Source organism: Cricetulus griseus, chromosome 6 (assembly GCF_003668045.3).
Source record: "Cricetulus griseus strain 17A/GY chromosome 6, alternate assembly CriGri-PICRH-1.0, whole genome shotgun sequence".
NCBI classification, from domain to species: Eukaryota; Metazoa; Chordata; class Mammalia; order Rodentia; family Cricetidae; genus Cricetulus; species Cricetulus griseus.
Genome location: NC_048599.1, coordinates 14,022,534 through 14,043,678, shown reverse-complemented (window position 1 = coordinate 14,043,678; position 21,145 = coordinate 14,022,534). Strand labels below are relative to the sequence as shown.

Sequence of the window (21,145 nt, the reverse complement as noted above, 5' to 3'; positions counted from 1 at the left end):
AGATGGGACCCTGATCAGGGTCCTGATCAGATGAGTCTTGATAAAAGGGAACCATAGACAGACATGTGCAGTGAGAACATGTTGGCGCAAGCTGCAGGCAGGGGATGCATCAGAAGCCTAGCCAACCTCCAGCAGTCACAGGAGGCAGGCTTGCTGCCCCGGGTCTTGTGAGATGAAATCCATTCTTCTGACCAGTGTGGCAGTTTCTTTCAGCAGCTACAGAGCACTCACACCCCCCACATGTCACTGTTCCCTTTCGAAGTTTTTATTTATTTTATTATTTTTATTTTTTAAAAAGATTTATTTATTTATTATGTATACAACATTCTGCTTCCATGTATATCTGCACACCAGAAGAGGGCACCAGATCTTATAACCTTGTGAGCCACCATGTGGTTGCTGGGAATTGAACTCAGGACCTCTGGAAAAGCAGTTGGTGCTCTTAACCTCTGAGCCATCTCTCCAGCCCCTCTTTCAAAGTTTTTAAAGATTTTTTTTCTCCAATTAATTAGTTTTGATTTTATGTGTCTTAAAGGTTTGTTTTTTTAACAACTTTAAATATTGTTTTTGCTTGTGTGCCTGGGTGTCCAGGTATGGTCAGAGGGTAACCTGTGGAGCTGATCTCTCTGTCCACCTTTACAAGTGTCCTGAATTGCTGGCTTACAGAACAAGGACCATTACCAGCTGAGCCCTCTCACTGGATCTTCAAGTTTTACTTTGATGTGACTTGTTATTTTCTGTGTTTGACTGATCCTCTGTTTGTAGACTTATACTTTTTCATCAGACTTGAAAAAACACCTGCCCCCGCCCCCCTACCCTGGTACACAGCACTCTTCTATACACTAATAAAGGCCAACAATTCAGTAACCACAGAATTGTGATTTGCGGCATAACCCAATGGCAAGCAGAAGGCAGGACTAGACATCTAGGGCACAGATCTTCAGAGGGCAAAAATACCTACACAAAACAGCTCACAAACTTCCTTTATAAGGAGCTGTGTTAAAGGACCAAGCAAAGAAACGTAAGCATAGGGATACATTCTGACAAACTTGATAAAAATTCTTGAGAATTCTATCAGTTTTAAAAAACATTTTAACTTTTATTTATTTATTTCTGTGTGTGCGCGTGCCAATCAGACTTGTGGAAGCCAAGATAACTTGCAAGAAAAGCAGTTCTCTCCTATCATGTGGGGCCCAAAGATTGAACTCAGGTTGTCATGCCTGCCAGCAAGCACCTTTGCTTGCTAGTCCTTGTCAGGCCTCCGTCAGTAATTTTAAAAACAAATGATAAAATTCCATTTGCAAAAGCAAGCAAATCTTTTAAGTAATTACTAAAAATTTCAGGAAAAGATTATTGATACACCACATATATTCATGTTTCAGCATATATTATATGCATCAAATAGATGTGCATTCACAACTGTGTTTACCTTGCTGAAGGATATAAAATAGAAACTGAACAAACAGACCACTCCTGTTCACATTGGAATTTCCGATGGGTCTCAAACCAAGGGCAGCTCTCCCCACCAAGAACCCAACATCACAACCAAAGGCAGCAGACAGGCCAAAGAGAGACTGAGTTACAGATACAACTTAGCCTGGCCACTCCTGGGGGGCTGATCAGCCAAGTGACAGCATTATGCCACTTTGTCAGCTTGGTCACAGCCAAGGCCCAGGACAAGATACCCAGTGGCTCTTCTTTGTTTTGTCAATGAAATAAACTCACTTCATTGTCCTAGGAAATGATAACACATCAGAGCACAGGGCTGGCTACCAGGACTTGACATTAACCCCACATGAATGGCATTCTGGCTAGATGTGATTCTATTTGGCACCACAGAGACCTTTACTCAGAAGCTGATAAGTAGATTCTAAATAACACCCCTTCTGACATGTTTATTAGAAATTTGAGATTCTTTTTTTTTTCTTTTAAACACTGACATAACCAAACCACTAAGGGGACAGAGGTATTTAAAATACTAAAGCAGAGACAGCGTTTTAATTCCAACACTCCCCAAATCCTCTTCACTATTCAAATCTGCTTACTACATTTTTCTGTTCTTGTTATGGTACCTGTAATCGCTGTTTTCTTAGCTTACCTGAAAGCTCCAGGGGCACTTACACGCTACCCCTCATGAGAAAACTCCAGTGACTCGGCCTCAGCAAATGCTCACTCACGTGAGAGTTGCTGCAGGTGGGCAAGGGGAACTATGGTTAGTCTGTCGCCTCACTTCTGCAGATAAAGGGGTTGGGGTCTGTCACTATGGTTAGTCTGCCTCCTCATTTCTGCAGATAAAGGGGTTGAGGTCTGTCACTATGGTTAGTCTGCCTCCTCACTTCTGCAGATAAAAGGGGTTGGCGTCTGTCACTAGACAACAACAGGGACAGAAGACGAGTGGGTTGTATAGTCTGAGCTGTTAATACTGTAAACTCATAAATAGAAAATATTCAGTTATCACAGGAACAACTGGTAGTGATCTGGAATCCAGGCTGGATCCTCACATCTGGCAACATACACCATGTAAATTGACTGTGGAGGGCAACAGGTAGGGTTAATATTTGTTTCAGGATTTGAAAGGAAGGCAGGCACACCTGGTGTAATGTTTGAAATGTTAAATGTTTTCACAGACCACACTGAAAGTCTCAAGTTCATAAAATAAACTGTACGTTGCCTATGTGAGCTCTCTGGGGGTGTCACAGGCCTGACGTCAGCAGGAAATCTTCCAGTAGTCCAGATGCTGACACAGTATCGCTCCTTCATGCATAATTCAGGATCTGAGCATTATGTAAATTACCTGTTGCCTTGCTGGAATTTACTTCTTGTGAGTATTCTGATGTAAAAGGAAGTTTGACTTATGGCGAAATGTTTTCTGACATGTGTTACATTCATAGGGTTTCTCCCCTGTGTGTATTTTCTGGTGTTCAGTCAGAGTCCAGAGCCGACGGTAGCTTCTGCCACACTCATTACACAAATACGGCTTCTCCCCTGTGTGAATTCTCTTATGCACTGTGAATGCTGACTTGTGGCGGAAAGATTTCCCGCACTGTTTGCACTTATGTGGTTTTTCCCCAGTGTGAGTTCGCTGGTGCTCGATAAAGGAGACTTTCTGGTAGAAGGTTTTGCCACAGTCCTTACACTCATAGGGCCTCTCTCCTGTGTGTGTCATCTGATGGTGCCGGAGAGCAGACTTCCGGCAGTAGGTCCTCCCACACTCGTGACACTCGTAAGGCCTCTCCCATATGGTTCTCCTATGTGCAAAGTGGTGCGAATTTCTGTGGACTGTGGGCTTGTGCTCGTGGCACTCGTAGTGATTCTCCTTCGGGTCCACTTTTTTCTGCTCACTGCCGTTGGAATTGGCAGTGGGTGCGTGACCCCATTTACTAAGCTCGCCGTGGTTCTCTCCGGCGTGAGTTCTCTGATGTATGGCGAGTGTTGTCTTAAGGTGGAACAGCTTCCCGCACTCACTGCATTCCAAGGACGTCTTGCCTCCGTGGATGACCTGATGCGCAGCGAGAGCAGACTTAGTGCACAGGGACGTGCCGCACTGGTGGCATTTGTAGGGCTTCTCTCCCGTGTGGCTTCTCAGGTGCACACTGAGGGCCGACTGACAAAAGAAGGTCTTCTCACACTCGGGGCACTCGTAGGGCTTTTCCCCGCTGTGAATCCTCTGGTGCGCTGTCAGGGCTGACAGACAGAAGAAGGTTTTCCCACATTCCTTACATTCGTTTGTCTTCTCTCCTCGGTGAGTTCTTTGGTGTACGATGAGGTAAGATTTCTTGCCAAAGGCATTCCCACACTCCTTGCATTTGTAAGGCTTCTCCCCTGTGTGCGATCGGAAGTGCTCAGCCAGGGCTGACTTCCGAAAGAAGGTCTTGCCGCATTCGGTACACTCATAGGACTTCTCTCCCCCATGAATTCTCTGATGCACGATGAGAGCAGATTTGTCAATGAAGGCTTTCCCACACTCTTGGCATTTATAAGGCCTCTCCCCAGTGTGGATTCGTTGGTGCCGAGTGAGGCTTGCCTTTATACGAAAAGTTTTCCTGCAATAACTACAAGCATAGGGTCTCTCTCCTGTATGGATTCTCTGATGTACAATGAGGGTGGACCTCTTAGAAAAGGTTTTTCCACACTCCACACATTCGTTTCGTTTTCTTTCAGCACCTTCCCCCGTTCCTGCAGAGTGGGCTGACTTTTGAAGGACGGGTTCCCCACCCTTATGTTCAGAAGGTTGACTTAGAGACTGGATGCTCTGGTCTTGAGTAAGCGCTTCCCCTTGACTCCTAACACCCCTAACCTCATCACATCCATTCCGTTTTGTCACAGAATGGCTTTTGTCAGGCTTTGTGTGGAGCAGTGGCTTCTCACACCCATCAGGCTCAGCAATTACCTTTGTATTTTCTCTGCTTTGCTTTGCAACAGTTTCTTCTGATTTAGTTTTCAAGCCATTCCCACCTGGGTCATATTTATGGAATGTTTTTTCTGAAGAAACAGTATTGATGTCAAGAGCAACTGTTTTCTCAAACAGAGTGGCTTTTTCTGGCATCGTTTTGTTACTGAAGGCTAAGAACTGCTTCAAATGTTTGTCCTGTATTCCCTTGTTTTTCTCTGAGGTATCGTCATCTTCTGGAAGGGAGGAACGGGACTGACATTAATATGTGAGTTCTGTGCACCATTGAAATGACAGCCTGCACAAAGGCTTATGGGGGCCAAGTCCTTCAGAGCTGGCTTCCCTGGGTTAGAGATTCATGTGTAAATAGCTGCTACTTTATGTATTTATAGGGAAAACAAACAATAACAAAAGGATGAGAGGAAGGGGAGGAAGGAAGAAAAGCAAATTCACCTATACCGTCTTCCTCAACGGTGTCAAAGAAAGAAGAAACTGGCGAAGAACACAAGAGCTGTGGACGCTGACAGAAACAGTCCCACATGGAACAGTCTCCAACATTCCCTGCACCGATGGCTGACAGGGTGAAATGGACAAGGATCCCATGGGAACCTAAGAGAGCAGGTGAAGCAACCCTCCGAAAGCCAATGTTCAAAAGACACCAGGAGGAAGGGGCGAACTGGAAATCCTTTCAGTGACTTGGGAACTTTGGAGTTTGTACAAATGCAACCGAGAATGGAAAGCAAGAGTGGGAGTTGAGTGGGGCTGGACGGCAGGAAAGAAGCCAGGCCCTTCGGTGGGCAGAGTGGGGGAAGAATGAAGAAATCAGTGGGTTCTGTGGATGGAATGTATACAGCCAAACATTTTTATATGAAAACATTTATTTGGACAGAACATTTTAGTATATACAGCATAGGAGCTAGTTTCCTCAATCACTTCTAGAGCTCTAGGTCCTAGAAGATTCCAGAAAAAAAAGATCATAGGTGTCAGCTGTGACCACTAAGCAGCCTGGGACTTGAAGGCTTTGGTATTTACCTGCTCGGTCTTCACACTTCCCTGCATGGTTCTGACTTGACAATTCTTCCACTATCCAAGGCTCTTTTCCTTGCTCCAATTTTAAGATCACTTCTGGTTTGCTAACACGAAACCCTGTTAATGAGAAACAGTATGCAACTTGGGCCAAGTTCTGTGAACTTCAAGGACTCAAGGATGGGGAAACTGAGCAACCAAGATGCCCAACAACAGCTCAATGAGGCCGGTACAAATTAGTGAAGGGCAGGTACATGCATGCCAATGCATGTACACGCAAAGTACATGTTACTCAAGGAGAGAGAATTCAATTCTAATATTTCCCCATGCTCTTGCGACACAGAAGAAAGGCTAGCTCTGGGTGCCATGTGGAGACGGCACTCACCCAATGAGATGAGGTTCCTGTAATTCTCCAGCGTCACGTCTCTGTATAGGAGGCGCTGAGCAGGGCCCAGGTACTGCCACTCCTCACGGGTGAAGTCCACAGTCAAGTCCTTGAAGGAAACTAATCTCTGAAAGAACATGTTTCATCCGAGATAATCAGAACTGAGCAACAGCAAATCTGTGAGAATATCAAACACAAGGAGGGTGCTGCTATGGCCAAGGTTAAGCTATGGAGAGATACTTCATGGGGGATGAAAGAATAGAAACTGATCACTATTTATGGATGAGCCTTTTAAATGTGCAGAGATTATACTGTGCCCAGAAATTCCCAGATTACTGACTCATGTGCAATTTGGCCAGTGCTCTCAAGGAGCACCCAGTATGACAAGTGACACAAGCAGGAACTGCACTTCAGGCAGAAGTATATGATAGACAAAGGGTGGCCACAAATGGTCCTATTTGTGCCATCAGACTTCTGTGAGATGATTATTTTAGTCCTCACATAAGGTGTGCCTTGGCACAGAGTGTTCATTGAGAAACACACAGAGGCGGAAGACACGTGACAGTCTAAGAGCTACCTCTGTAGGAAAGAAACCTGGGGAGTGGGCAGAGCACATGGGCACCCTGCCCTACAATCAGTTATCTACACTGCAACACATCAGTAAAGCACTCTTTCATGTACAAATGACCCATGTACTTACCTGGAAATCATAATGTAACTCTAAGTTAACCAGTATGTTAATCCCAATAACCATGTGAACACCAATAACGATTTGTTGTTTTCCCATGCTTCTGGCCAAGTTATGAACATGAACAGAAGTATGGGGACTGCTGGGGGAGGGGGGAGGGGCTCCTCGTCCTCCACTCTGGAGACCGGTGGAGTGAACCACCCAAATCCAGAGGTGTTTGTAAACACCTGGAGCAGCGGGACCCAATGTACATTCTAGAGGCAACAAGCCCTCGCTTATGGGCCAAATCTGGCCACAGCAGCTGAATCTGGCCAGTGCCTGATTCACAGTTTGCCGCATCCAGAGCTAAAAGAGACTGAATCCAGACAAAACTGTAAACAGTTACTACCTGGTCCCCCAGAAGAAGCTTGCTGTCCATACGTGAACACATGGGAAACAACAGCTAAAGAGCCAATCAAAGGGAGAAAACCAGGGAGTTCTTCTACAGGGAGTGTCAGTAGGTGTGAGATAAAAGTACTCCACTAACTGTTGACCACATGTGGGTTGGAGACATTATGAGCAGGTTGTATGGCATGACCAGAGCTGGGCACATGCCAACATCATATGCCAATGTTAGGAAGCCATCAATAAACATCTTCCACCCGGACACCAGCACAGGAAGCTAGGGCCCCAACCTGCAAGGCTGTGCTCAAAGTGTCTGTGGAGAAAAGGGGTAAAGACAGCTACCCTGGTTAGTGGACATTTGGTTTTGGAGCTCAAAGGAGTGAGAATGGCAATGGGAGACGGCAGCTGAGGGCAAATGAGGAAGTCTCTAAACTGACTTAGAATGAGCTCTAGGTGGCATTGTGAAGGAAGAAAAAGGCACGAAGATCTCTACAGGGTAAAGTTAGGTAAGAAAGGAGGAGATGACAGAAAATACAGATGCAACAGCCGTGTAAAACCCATACAGAAAGGCCAACCAGGAATGAATGAGTTTGTCACCTTCAGCAGCAGGATAGAGGGAGAAAACAATGGGATGGAGGAGGGGCGGAAGAGACAAGGGCAAGGGCATTTCCATAGACGTGTGGCTCAGAACCGCAGCAATGTGCCACCACACCACACCACACCACACCACACCCCCTGTCGCCACCGCCAAAAAACAAAACCAACAGAGTAGTGAAATAAAAACAGGACATGGAATGGAGGGAGAACCCGGCTGGAGGTAAGTCAACAGAGTGTAGGTCACAAGACAGTGGAGTTACAAATAAGGACAACAGACAGAATGTGTTCTACAGGGTAACTGGCCACTTAAAGGTCATGAGAGACAAAGGGCCATCCCAGGCTGCAAGAGGCCATGGAGACATGACAACCAAAGGTAGCCCTGGACCCCTGAGCCGAAGACAGTATGGTCTGCACTGCAGTCTGTACAAAGACAGAACGGGGTTGGCAGGTTTTCCTGGTTCTGATCACTGCACTTCAGTACTGACAGGCCCAAGATGCCAGGCAAAGTGCTCATGAGAACTGTGACTTTCCTGTATTTACGTTTGTCTGAATTCATTTCCAAGTGCAGTAGTAACACATGACCATCCCCAGGTCTGCGGAAGCCCACGTGCTCCCTGTGCAGCAGGCCTGACACATACTCCATGCATAGCTCATGCATAGCTGTCGCAGGTCACTGAGCCTTTCTCCCTCATCTGCCACACATCTGCACACATGCATCACAGCACCCTTCCCTCAGGGTTGTCTCCTAGAAGCAGTTCACTCACTACCCATATTAAATATTCTCTATGAATCTTCCCCTCCAAAATAAGCTCCCTGGTAACAAACAGTACTTTATAATTTCCATTATAACCTAGACAAGATGATGGATACATACACTCCTGACAACCAGAGAGGCTGACTGCAAGAATGTTAGAAGGAAGAGGCCAGTGAGAGTCAGATGAGGAGCTGACTTGTGAGTCCTCGGTAAGCACAGACGGACTCAGCTGCCCTTAACAACATATAGCCCACAGCAAGAGAGAGAGAGCACGCTCCCTGTGGAAGAGACTGAATGGTGCTCATAAGAAATGATGAAAAACACTCTGGGGACTCAGGTCAATGCTGTAAGCAACCCTCTGCAGCCTAGGAAGAAGCAAAAAGGAAAAACAAAAAGAAGAGAATGAGAAACCTCACCATAAGGGGCACAGGGGTAGAGGCACAGAGAGGAGTGGCCATGGGCCCACACTTTCAAAGGCTGATGGCTTCACACATAGGGAGCCCCACAGGTAATGTGCACATAGACCCTAACTTGATGCAGAAATGGAGACAGCTGCTCTGCTCCCTGAACATATAGCCTGGAGAATCAAAGGGAGGAACACGAATGGGTTCTACAACGAAACGGCTCTGTCTGTGATCTCAAGTAACCTGAAGAATTAAGGAATCCTTTTAAATAGTAGGGAACTGGTGCAAAGTAAAGGCTGGTACATGACCAGGAGACTAGAGGCACCATACTACCCTTCTGCTCTGGGGTCCAACACAGCTGAAACCTGCTTCTGGGGTCATACTACACAGCTGGGCACCAATGGCTGGCTGCTGCAGTTCAGTGGGATGTTAAGTAGCTTCTGGCAGGGGGACATGGGGCAAGGGATGGCAGATATGTGGTATGTCCCACAATGTGTGGGACAGCCTTACAAAGAAGAGGCGCCCCAAGTCTTATGTAACTTTCTAAAGTCCTGGTCACACCAATGGCAAATCTGTTTATAATGATCTGAGCCTTGCCTAGGTGTCAGTCACAGGAAAGCCACTCCTCTACCAGCGTGAGCTGCACAAGGACAGAGGTGTTAGCTTTTGCCAAGCCAGAGGTACAGTATATGGTGCAGTGTTTGATACATAACAATGTGATCCATACACAGTGCTTGCTATATAACATGACTGACACACAGGAGAGGCAGGGACTAAAGAAGAGCAGGAAATGGCCAGGAAGTGACTGGTCTTGTTAAGTCAAACTAAGGACACTGAACCTTCATCCTGTAAGTAGTGTGGACCTGCTGCGACGGCCCTGGCGCTGAAACATTAGTTGGGTACTGCTAGCAAGACAAGTGCAAACACTCAGGAGGCCGAAGGAGAATTAGCAGTTTGAGGCCCATCTAGGCCCATCCCCCCACCCCCAAAAAAGCACGAGAGAAAAATAATTACTAAAAAGAAATAGTAACAGGGCATCATTTGAGGCAAAAGCAACCCACTTATTCTAGACTTTACCAAGGTGTAAATCACAGGAAACCCACAGCTGTTGTTGGTAAAACTGACTTGGCATCATCTGCTCAAAGATTGTCTAAGAACATGTTTATAAATAAATGATCAAAAACCATGGCAACAGCCTACTTCCTATCACTTGGGTCTTTCTTGTACAACTTGAATAAACTTACAGGGATGTTTTTTTCTGTGTATCCTTGGCTGTTCTGGAAATCTATGTAGAACAGGCTGGCCTTGAACTCAGAGATCCACTTGCCTCTGCATCCCAAATGCTGGGATTAAAGTCATGCCCCACAATAATTTGTTTATTGAGTTTCCCTTTTCTAGTGTTGATCTGTTTCCTTATTTTCCTTGATGCTAAATTTTATATATTTCTACCATTTCATCTGAGTGTATATACTGCAAACCTATGACAATCAATCCACTGCCCGAGAAGGAAGCTACTCCCTCAGTGACTTACCTGGGAACTGTCCATTTTCAGGAGCTCTCAAGAAGGGGCCAGGAATGGTGACAGAAGGAAGGGCTGGGTGAGGAAGAATGGGGCTGCAGCCAGCAGTCTGGCAGCTCTTACAGCGGCTTGCAGACACACCATGGAAGGAAAGGGCCTCTCACCACCACCATACTGGAAGCAGCTGCTTGAGGGAATGCCCACGAGTAGCTCTGAATGGACCAGTGAGAACTTTGCTGTGTGAATGGAAACCCAGGTATTAAACTGAATTGCTGTCTTACTTAATGCCTCCTTAAAAAACAAACAAACAAAAAGAACAAACAAACAACACTTAGGAGTTCACATGAGATCAGATCAATAAACTTTAGTACATATAAAACCTAGAACAGCAGTCCAGCAAGAAAGTGACTCTAAGATTAAGATATTAATTAATCGGTTATTTATTTTTGGTGTCACCTATTTTCCTACTAATTCGTTCAGCAGATGAGATCAGAAAACCCAGACAGAAAAAGTGAGGGTTTTAAGATGATTGCCCCTCCACTCTGCACCCCCGACCTTAACTGCAGTTTCATGGAGGTCTCTGCTTAAATGTGGTAGAGTACAAAGAAAAGTCTGACCTGGGAATCAACAGACCCGAATTAAATCCTTGGCTCTGTCACCAGCAAAGTGCCTAAATGGTTTAAATAGCTGCCTTGGTCATTTGAAAAGAAGGTAAGTTTAAATACCTCAAAAACCTTCTCTGTAGGTACACTGTCATTCTAGATGATGGAAGTCATTAACCCCCAGGGTGGTGATGGACGTGGTTTCAGCAACTCAGACGAAAGAGATTGGAAACTATGTTTGTCCGAAGTGATGGAGACTGGCATCCCTTCCCTCCAAACGACAGACCCTCCAATGAAGCGCCATTCTGCCCAACCTGGACCTGCTCATTCCCTCAACCGCAGTTCACTGTAAGCAGGCCCGGGTTTACTGGTTCAGGGGCATCGCTGGACTTAACTGCGATCCGATTTCTGCATGCACACACCTCTCCTTGCCAGGATGCCCGCCCCGAGGCCTGCAGCCCCCTGACGCCCAACAGCCTCGCCTGGACACCCGCGGGCCTCCGAGGGCCCCGGTCCCTCCGATTCTGCCCTGAGCTCGCTACCCTGTCTTCCCCTGGCTCCGGGGCATCCTCGCTTGTCTTATAGTTCCCAGAAGGCCCAGAGGAACAGTCGCGCCGGGAGCCTAGCCTAGAAGACCTCGGAGAACCGGAAGCGTATCCGTCAGAGACGGCGCATGCGCAGAGCCTCGGCGCGGCCGTTCCCACGGTTCTCCAAAGGGTGCTGCAGTCTGTCCGGGACTACATTTCCCACAAGGTGCTGCGGCCTCCGCCCCGCCCATTTCCTCTGAGGCTCTTGGGTTTAATCAAAGGGCTGTGAACCATGAGTGCCAAAGGACTGTGAGAAAGAAAAATTACAGACTTGGAAAGAAATTCCAACAGTGTACTAAGAAGACAATGACTGAAGGGCTCTCTCAGAATAATGGCAAGCGTCCCAAAATTACAGGAAACACATAACAATCAAAGATGAATCAGACAGTCTCTAAATATCTTAACAAGAAGATAACCGTCATACTGCTTACTCCCAGCTGTCTGAGTTTACCGACGGGTGCATACTCTTCTGCCAGTTTTACAGAAGGGGAAATCACGGTAATTAACCACAAGATAAAGTACACCCTTTTCAATTATTTTATATGTATGAGTATATTGCCTGCGGGTATGTCTCTCCATCACTTGTGTGTCATTACTGGTGCTGGCGGGTAGATGCTGGGAATTGAACTCTGGTCTTCTGGAAGGGCAGCAGTGCTCTTAACCACTGAGCCATCTCTCCAGTCCCTTAACAGTATAGTTTAACAGCACCAATTATATGTAATGCAAGAAATATAGAAACTAGCCCTTCGTCCATGGGGACAAATTGTATACACGTATACATAATAAAAGAGTAATGCTGAGGGCTGGAGAGATGGCTCAGAGCTTAAGAGCACTGACTGCTCTTCCAGAGGTCCTGAATTCAATTCTCAGCAACCACATGATGGCTCACAACCATCCTTTATGAGATCTGGTGCCCTCTCCTGGTGTGCAGATATACCTGGAAGCAGAATGTTGTATACATAATAAATAAATAAAATCTTTTTAAAAAAGAGTAATGCTATGTAATATGTCTACTCACTGGAAGGCCTGGAGGTTTCTGACACAGTTGTCTGTTATCATTAATAGCAAAAGAAACCCTGAGGTTCAGAGGCAGAGAGAGGGCTCTCAGTGAGCCAGAGTTCCAGGGATTCAATGCTTGGATATTGGCTGCCACATCCAATGTGGCTGTGTTGTGATTTTAAATAAAGGGACGTCAGAAGGGACACTGCTGGTTTCAGAAAACCAACTTGTGATGCTTGGCAGTCAGGTTTGTCTGTAATGTTCCTAGAGACTGTGCAAGACTTTAGTTACCTAGTTATCAGAGATTAAGCGGAAACCAAAAGAAGCAGAGAGAGAGGCAACGTGGAGAAACAGGCGAATTTTTCCCAGCAACCCAGCCATGCCTCACCTTCCAGGTACCCTTGTCATAACCTCAGCCTCAAGGAGTGAGCCAATGTGAGCACTGTATGCAGTCAAGTCCTTGGGTGGCCTCAGCTGCACAGAGAATCACATGAAGCAGAGCCACACAATCAAACCAGTAAGCATGTAAGATAAACTAAATAACCAATTTCATCATCTTAAGCCATCAAGTTTTGGGGATGGTTTGTTATGGACCAATAAATACATGTTAGGGCTTGGAGACGGTTCAGGGGATAAAGGCACTTGCCAACAAGTTTGATGGCTTAGATCCAGGGACCCGCATGGTGGAAGGAAAGAACCAACTCCAGCAAGTTGTCCAATGAGCTCCACCTGTGTGGCCTGGCATTCTGCCAGTGGCATGTATACACATATGCATACCAAGTAAATAAAGTTTTTTTAAAAAAAGGAAACTGAAATGTCTTTGGGGAAAGATGGATTTCAAAAGCAAATGTATGGGGGAAATACTATTGGTGTCTAAACATAATAAATGTTAAAATGCCCTCAATTTACTAACAGTGCTTTTAGAAACCATTTAAAATTAGCATCTTAATTATTTTTTAAAAGGGGGAGTAAGGAATGAACAAGAAAATTAAATAGAAGACTTGAAAATGAATTAGAAATTAGCCATATATATGTGTGTGTGGATATATATACCTTTACATGTATATATATGAAGTAATGGTCAAAGAAGTGAAAAATGCTTTTAAAACTACATACATTTCTGGCAGGCTAGCTCGGTAAAAATAAATCAGCTTGTCCATGGGATTGGAAAAACGTTCCTTGTCAGATTGAGTAGGGCTGTCATTCCTGACACATTTCTAGGAGGACACACTCTGCACCCAAATTGGAGATCATATGCCTTTTATTCTAACAATTCCGGAGAATCTTAAGGAAATGATTAAACTTGTGTATAAAGGTATGTAGCAACATTCCAAAAATGTCTTGTTTTGATTTTGAGGTAGTTTCACTCTGTAGCCTGTGCTCACCTTGAATTTAGGATCAACGGTCTCCATTAGGAACGGAACACAAGGATGGAGCGATGCGGTTTCCCACAGTGACCACTAGATGGCAGACGTATCCCCAGCCAACTTTTCCTCGGAGGCTCCCCATGAACTTCATTAGCTAGGAAGGCCTCTGTGTGAAGTCTCAGTAGCTGAGGGGGGTCTTAATCAAGAAGGCCTGGTGACAGGAGAGCCGCAGAAGGCTCTAGCAGAAGGCTCTAACTCTTCCTGATACTTCATACAATGTATCCATCTGCCGTTAATGTGAGTCAAGTAATTTGTGGGGATTCTTATTTTGTCCTGGCCTCATGAAACTGGCATCTTGTTCTGATAACACTTTTCCATTGCAGGGCTACCCCAGCCTTTACTGGAGGATGCTGCATACGTGCTCCCACAGGCTATGCACTGCACAGCACCCAAGGACTCACTGATTTCATATGAGAAGAACCTACTAGACAGAGCTTTACTCAACCAGTAAAACTATCAAGATCATCCACAAAATGATGGCCCATCTTTTTCCTACCCAAGGTGAGGGCGTGTGACCTAAACCAAGCATGTCATGAGTCTGAACTTGAACCGTGAGCAGAATGGGAGACTGATTCGTCCTGGCATGGGTGCTGTAAAGATTGCCCGTGATCCCTGCTACATGGGTCTCCAGGGCTCTGCTGGTCCTGGGCCTTCCTAACACCCAGAGATACTTTCTGTGGCCGGCAAACAAGGATCCCCTGTGAGTCGTCTACACTTCAGACTTGCTAAGATGGGAGCTAAATCTCTGAGAGGGCTCTGTGTTAGGGCAAAGGCAAGTCTTCATTCACTGAACGCTCACTTATTAATCCCATCAACTTTCCAGAGACCTGTTCTGGGCCCAGCCCTGCTCTATTATGTTTATTTATTTATTTATTTATTAAAATACTTTAATTTATTCTTGGGGAATTACAAATGCATCACAAATCCAATTAGTGATGCCAGTAAGTGCATAGTGGGGGGCCGTCCATTGGAGTATGGGCAACCCCCCAAGAGCCACAACCCTGAAGAAAAAGGACCCCCCCCCAGTAGCCATTGGCTGCTAATAGCTCCTCAACTAGGAGTGAGGCCTTGTGTGTCCCTCCCCAATCCATTCCAGAATGTTGATACGTTTATTTTGTGTAGGCAACCACAGCTGCTGTGAGTTCAGGAGTGCAAGTGTGTGTGTGTGGGTATGTACACACACATGATCCTCTGTGCACCTCTGGGAACATGGGCAGCACAGCACACATGCAGAGGTCAGAGGACAGCCTCTGGTGCCGGTTTTCACCTTCCCCTTGATTGAGGCTGACTCTCCCCCTTTTCTGCTGTGTGCTCTGGGCTAGCTGTAATTCTAGCACTTGGGAGGTAGAAGCAAGAGGATCAAGAAGTTCAAGGTTGCCCTTGCCTATATAGTGCGTTTGAGGGCAGCCTGTGTTAGTATTTAGGCATCTGTACTGGCCTGTCCTTGGGGTTCTGACAGGATGCGCCCTCAGCTGCAGACACTAAGAGCACCACCTGTGCACATTCACTATGTTCCCTTTTAAAAGGGCCCTGCCCACTTCCATCCCTCTCTCTCTCTCTCTCTCTCTCTCTCTCTCTCTGTCCCTCTTTTCTCTCTCCAGCTGCTCTGTCCCTGGAGGCTGGTCTCCCCCCTCCCCTTTTTACGATCCCTTTCTCTAATAAAAACCCCTCTGCTTGCACCCTGTCTTATGGCATGTTTCTCTTGTGTGCTGCTTTTCTTAAATTACAACAGCCTGGCTACATGAGACCCTATCACCAAACAAAATAAACAAAGAAAAAAGAAAGAAAAGAAATGATGCCATCTTAGTTACTTTTCAGAAGAAAAACATTCACTTGGGACTTAAAGTTCCAAAGGGTTAGGGTCCATGACCATCATGACAAGGAGCATGGCAGCAAGTAGGCAGGCATGGTTCTGGTGCTGGAGTTGGAAGCTCACCTCTTGATCCACAAGCACAAAGCAGAGAGAGCTAATTGGGGATGGTGTGAGGCTTTTGATACCTCCAAGCCCACTCCCAGCATCTCACCTCCTTCAACAAGGCCACACCTCCTAATCCTCCCCAAACAGTTCCACCAACTGGGGACCAAGCATTCAAATATATGAGCCTATGAGGGCCATTCTCATTCAAACCACATCTTTAGCAGATGCTAAAGAATCCGTTGTAGCGATGTGGTTCATCACCCATGTATATGTGGTACTGAGGCTGTGAAAATAGGGTTTGGGGCTAATACCCCTTACATTTCCCATTGTGCTTTTCTGTCTCACACACCCCCTCCACAGAGCCAACTCCTTTGTTCAGTCTTCAGGACATTTGATCCTCTTTTACTGAATGGAGTGTTTTGCCTGACTCGCCAATCCCAAAAGTCAACAAAAACTTGAATTTGTCATTTTGTTACTATTGTTATTATTTTACTATGGGGAACTCAAGGCCACACATGGGCAACCAGAGGCCAGGTTCATAGCCAAGGGTGACCAGATACTGAACAAATGTGCCCCTTCTCTGACACATTCAAAACTGAGCAGAGCATCTTGTATGTTTTTTTACTAAACTTGAAGAGCCTAGATGGCTCCAAAAGAACAGGAAACAGCAAAACCCTCTACTCTTATATTTAATAAATATATTCACTTATAAACAAAAACTTTCTGATTACTGTAAATCCTAAGGATTCAGAGGCTTCTAAGTCGGAGGAGTGCTGAGGCCAATCCGCAGGCAGAATCTCCACGTGACGTTAAGGGGGCAATCTCCATTTAGCGGGAAGGAACTGAGCTGTCCTGGTCCTCCCGAACTTCCAAGCCTATTTACTGCACCCACGCCTTTCCTCACTCTTCCAGGCCTTACACTCGCCACGATTCGCACACATCCGACATGAAAAGCAGATCACAGTTGCCATGGATGATCGTTATGTAGATACGGAAACCGAGGCTCTGAGATGTTCAATGACCTACCCAAGGTCACACGAAGGACAAAGAGGAGCCAAGCGACTGAGGTCCCTGTGATTCCGGAGCTCTTGTCTCCAGCCCGGGCTCCCTGGGCCCCCAGGTGCCCATGGTGCAGGCCTGTCTATCCAGGCGGTTACTCCGGTCATGTCTCCTCTGCAGCCGGTCCTGCAAATGGCTAATCCTCCTGGCTTCCTGAGCTGGGAAGAAGGAGGCGGCGATGGCATGCCGCAGGCGCCAAGCATAGGCCTGCAGCACTAAGGTGACGCCCGCCAGCAGCTGCAGGGCGCCCGCGGCCAGAGCGGCGGTGACTCGGGGCGGCTGAGCCTGAGGCAGGTGGCAGTCGTGGGGCATGAAGTACAGTTCCCACTGGAAGGAGCGCTGTGTTGAGGCAAACACGCTCTCCACCGGAGGCTGGTTGAGGACGAAGAGGATGAAGCCTAGTAGCGAATACGAGGCCTTCAAAACAGAGAAAAGGATTGAGTCAGAGGCACCATCAGGCCATTCCCTATCCCTGCCCCTACAGAACGGGTCGAGGGAGGGGAGACTGACTTAGGAGCTAGCAAAGCAGCACCATACAAATGTTACCCCTCTTAATCTTACTACCTTTGAGAAAAGTATGTGTTGATATTTTGTTTATGATCCAACAAATAAAGCTTGCCTGAAGATCAGAGTGCAAAGCCAGCCACACTAGTCAGCCATAGAGGCCAGGCAGTGGTGGTGCATGTCTTTAATCCCAGCACTCGGGAGACAGACAGATCTCTGTTAATTCAAGGCCACCCTGGGCTGCAAGAAACTGATCCAGTCTAAAAGAGAAACCGCTCACACAAAGGTGATCCTAGCACTTGGGATCACAGGCCTTTAATCCCAGCACTTGGGAGGTGCAGACAGGAGAGATATTGCTAGGCCGGAGGAGACAGGAGCTCATGGCAGTCTGAGGCAGCAAGCAGTCTGAAGCAGGCAGTCTGAGGCAGCAGTCTGAGAACAGGATCACCCCTTTGGTCTGAGCATTGGTAGAGGCAAGAACTCTAGCCAACTCTAGCAGAGCTGGCTGCTCGACTTCTCTGATCCTTCAGCTTTCAGCCCCTGATAGCTGACTCTGAGTTTTTATTATTAAGAGCAATTAGAATTCACGCTACAAAAATATTTTAGAGAAAACTAATTAAAGCTGGGGGTGTATCAATGACCCAGAGGGAAGAGTGACTGACTGCCTAGCACGCAGGGAGCCCTGGGTTCCCCCCAGTCACTGGATACACCAGGAGTGATGGCGCACGCCTTTAACATCAGCACTCAGGAGGCAGAGGCAGGTGGATCTCTATGATTTCCGAGGCCAGCCTGTTCTGCATTATCGAGTTCCAGGTCACTCAAGACTACATAGTGAAACCCTGTCATAAAAAAAAAAAAAAAAGGCAAAAACAGCTCCACCAATCAATAATCAACTCTTTTAATGTTGTGACGGTCTCATCAGCTTGATGGGGTTGAGGAACACCCAGGACATCAGCAATGTATACTCTGGGTGTGTCTGTGACGGTGTTTTCAGGGAGGATTAGTTAATGGGGGCTCCATACTAATCGATTGGATTCAGTGATGGGTCTACAACACAGAGGCCTGTTGGAAGGAACTGAAAAAGTAGGAGGTGGGACCCAGCTGGAGGAACAGTCACTGGGGGTGGCTGGGGGCTGAAAGTTGCCCTGGCCCCTTCCTGTATTCCGTTTCTCTGCTCTCTTGTCCTTCATGCCTCCACATCATGTCTATGATGCCTAGGCATGTCCAAGGATGACGACTCAGAGACAAGCAAACAGATGAAAGCCCAGTCAGTACTGCGCAGACCCCTCCCGCCTGAATAATTCCAAGAGCATTCCCTTCCTTGCACTTACATCATACTTGACTGTGAGTGTGATGGGGACAGTGGGCAACTTCTGAGCCCAGGCCACAGCTGCCTGTGCCAGGAGGAAGGCCCCATAGTCTGTGGCCACTGTCACAGCTGTAGCTACTAGGAGCAGCGCCAGTAGCCCCAGCCTTAGGAGACAGCTCAGCAACTCCTCCTGCGACAGCTTTGGCTGGGCCGCTTGGAGCAGCCAGCGAGGTGGAGAGGCCAGCAGATGTGTGGCACCAGCCTGGGCCAGCTGCTGAACCAGCTGCCGAGTGGCGTAGATATTGTCGAAGCGCAGGTCAGTGAGGTAGCGGTGAAGGTACCAGGCGGACTCACCCAGGAGGCCCAGCATAAACAGCCCGGTGACCACCCGCTGAGCCCCCAGCGCTGCCCGAGCCAGGAACTCCAGGCTAGAGAAGTCTTCCAGGATCTTCTGAGTGACCATGTGCACATGAAGGCGGAAGGCTGAACCGTTGCCCTGTGTCTCAAATGCCAGGCTCCGGCTGCCTGCTTGGCTGGCTGGGCCCAGTGCCTGGGATGCCAGGCTCAGCTGGTAAGTGGTGTTAAGCAGACTCTCCAATGAGCCCTCAGTAACACAGCTCAGCACTCGCCCAGCTGCAACCACATTGGCTATGACATTTGGTACCACAGCCACGGCCAGGTTGGCTACACTGTAGGACAGGAGCAACCGGCGGCCTTGCTCAGAGCCCAGGGTAGGCACACTGAGTGCAAATAGGCATCGGATAGGGGGCACCAGGCCCAGGCTCAGGAAGACCAGGAGGCCACAGACAGTGGTCACCAGAGCAGAGGGACCCTGAGGATAAAGCTGTGAAGAGACCAGCCAGTGATGAGCCAGGACTGCAATGACACTGGCCAGGGAAATACACAGGAGCAGCTGTGTCAATAGTTCACTACAGCTGGCTGGGACAGGTCGGGAGAAGGCATTCCAGGCTTTCTGCAGGGGGACACATGCCTTGCAGATCCCCAAGCGCCAGAACTTCCACCTGGACACAAGGAAATAGGAGAGCCCTGCGTTAGGAGGGTGTGGGTGTCCTCTGCTAGTAGCCTGTCTGCTAGTAGACTCTACTCTTATAGCCACAAGGACAGGCACACTGTCCAGATAGATCAATCAGAGATATTCCATTCATGGGCGGAGTAACACAAGCTGAACCAATCAGAACATTCCTCTTTACAGAGTTTTTAGGCAACAGCCTGATAACTGCAATACTTTAGGATGTGGGGCTGGGTGTCTCGACTGAGGCCATGATTGCGGACTCTGAGAGCTGCAGGAAAGTTGTGGAGGGAGAATGAGCATGGCTGAAAGAGGGAATGCAGCAAGAGGAAAGAATGAGGAGAGGCAATTTTTCCCTTGTTGGTCCTGTTCATATTCTTCTTTACAGATCTCATTGTCCCCTCCATCATTCACAGGCAGGGAGATGGCCCAGTCAGCCTCTTGGGGACCTTTTCTCTTCATCCAGCCTTTTATTAGTCATTGAACTAACATTTGTTTATTTTTTATTTATTGTGCCTACATATCAACATCATACATTCTCCACCTCAATTTTTTAATTATATTTTAATTTTGAGTGTGCTTGCTTGCATGCCTCTGTGTATATGTGTGCATATGGGGAGGTGCTTGTGTGCATGTGTGCCTGTGTGTGGGGTGTGAGTGCTTGCATGCCTCCATGTGTGTGTCTGTGTGTACATGAGTGCATGCAAGTGTGTGTGTGTGTGTGTGTGTGTGTGTGTGTGTGTGTGTGTGAGTGTGTGTGTGTGTGTAAGTCAGAGAACAACTTGCAAGAGTCACGGGACAACTTACTTGCAGATCTGCTTCTCCTGGCCCCTCCCCATCACGTGGGCTTTAAGGATTGAATGTAGGTCTCCTGGCCTGATATCAGGTACTTTTACTGACAGAGAAGTCTCAAAGGCCTGCATCACATTTTTCTGAGACAGGGTCTCTCACTGGCCTGGTGTTCACCAATTTACCTAGACTGGCTGGCTAGCAAGCCCCAGGGAGCTGTCTCTACCTCCCCAGCGCTGGGACTGCAGGTGTATTCTCTCACACCTAGCTTTTCCACGTGAGTTCTGGGCATTGGAATCAGGTCCCCGAGCTCATGCAGCAGTCACTTTACCGAGTGAGCAGTCTGTCCAGCCCTCAGTGACTATCTATTCAGCAATTGCTGTGAACTCATCGTTGAAGACAGTAAGGGAAGTAGATGGACTCTGGCCTCCTAGGTGCTCACACTAGTAACAGCAGGAGGGAGGTTACACCACAGCTGGAGGGGTGGTCAGATATGAAACTTGGACATCTAACTTATCACTGCCGTCTTTGCTGCAGATGGAGCTGGACATCCCCTGTCTCCGGGGCTACATGCCGGCGTGTGCCCCCTACAGGCGCTTGTCACTGCTGCATACCCGGGAGTCTTCAACACCTGTACCCCCTTCCTGGTCCCTGAGGACAGTGAGGGGTGGGACTATACACTACTCTTCACACAGCATGATTAGTTTTGGAACAGGGAACTGAAATAATATCAAGGAACATAAATGCTTTTAAGAATTGGAAGCGGTGTCAGGT

At 47.3% G+C, this 21,145-nt stretch overlaps 2 protein-coding genes and 1 long non-coding RNA gene across 5 annotated transcripts; 1 reads left to right on the top strand and 2 right to left on the bottom strand.

Annotated features, from left to right (window-relative positions):
- Window positions 1-1,074: 1,074 nt before the first annotated feature.
- Znf334 (zinc finger protein 334) lies at window positions 1,075-11,413 on the bottom strand. 3 transcript variants are annotated; one of them, XM_035446459.1, is made up of 5 exons: window positions 10,873-11,413; window positions 10,160-10,438; window positions 5,802-5,928; window positions 5,423-5,536; window positions 1,075-4,626 (listed from the first exon to the last, which is right to left on the bottom strand). In XM_035446459.1, the coding sequence occupies exons 2-5, from the start codon at window positions 10,172-10,174 to the stop codon at window positions 2,813-2,815; spliced, it is 2,070 nt and encodes a 689-aa protein (XP_035302350.1). In that variant the 5' UTR covers window positions 10,175-10,438; window positions 10,873-11,413; the 3' UTR covers window positions 1,075-2,812. The 3 variants fall into 3 exon arrangements, with proteins under 3 accessions (XP_035302350.1, XP_027279214.1, XP_027279215.1); XM_027423413.1 differs by having other exon boundaries at window positions 10,160-10,383; XM_027423414.1 differs by having other exon boundaries at window positions 1,075-4,623; window positions 10,160-10,383.
- A 138-nt stretch (window positions 11,414-11,551) lies between these two features.
- Window positions 11,552-15,255, top strand: LOC103159463. The gene is made up of 3 exons (XR_004770617.1): window positions 11,552-11,834; window positions 12,731-13,999; window positions 14,086-15,255. It is a non-coding gene; the product is annotated as an uncharacterized LOC103159463 (long non-coding RNA).
- Window positions 15,256-16,359: 1,104 nt separating this feature from the next.
- Window positions 16,360-20,421, bottom strand: Ocstamp (osteoclast stimulatory transmembrane protein). The gene is made up of 3 exons (XM_035446588.1): window positions 20,390-20,421; window positions 18,575-19,574; window positions 16,360-17,156 (listed from the first exon to the last, which is right to left on the bottom strand). Exons 1-3 carry the CDS (start codon window positions 20,419-20,421, stop codon window positions 16,713-16,715), a joined length of 1,476 nt encoding a protein of 491 aa, XP_035302479.1. The 3' UTR covers window positions 16,360-16,712.
- Window positions 20,422-21,145: the final 724 nt, after the last annotated feature.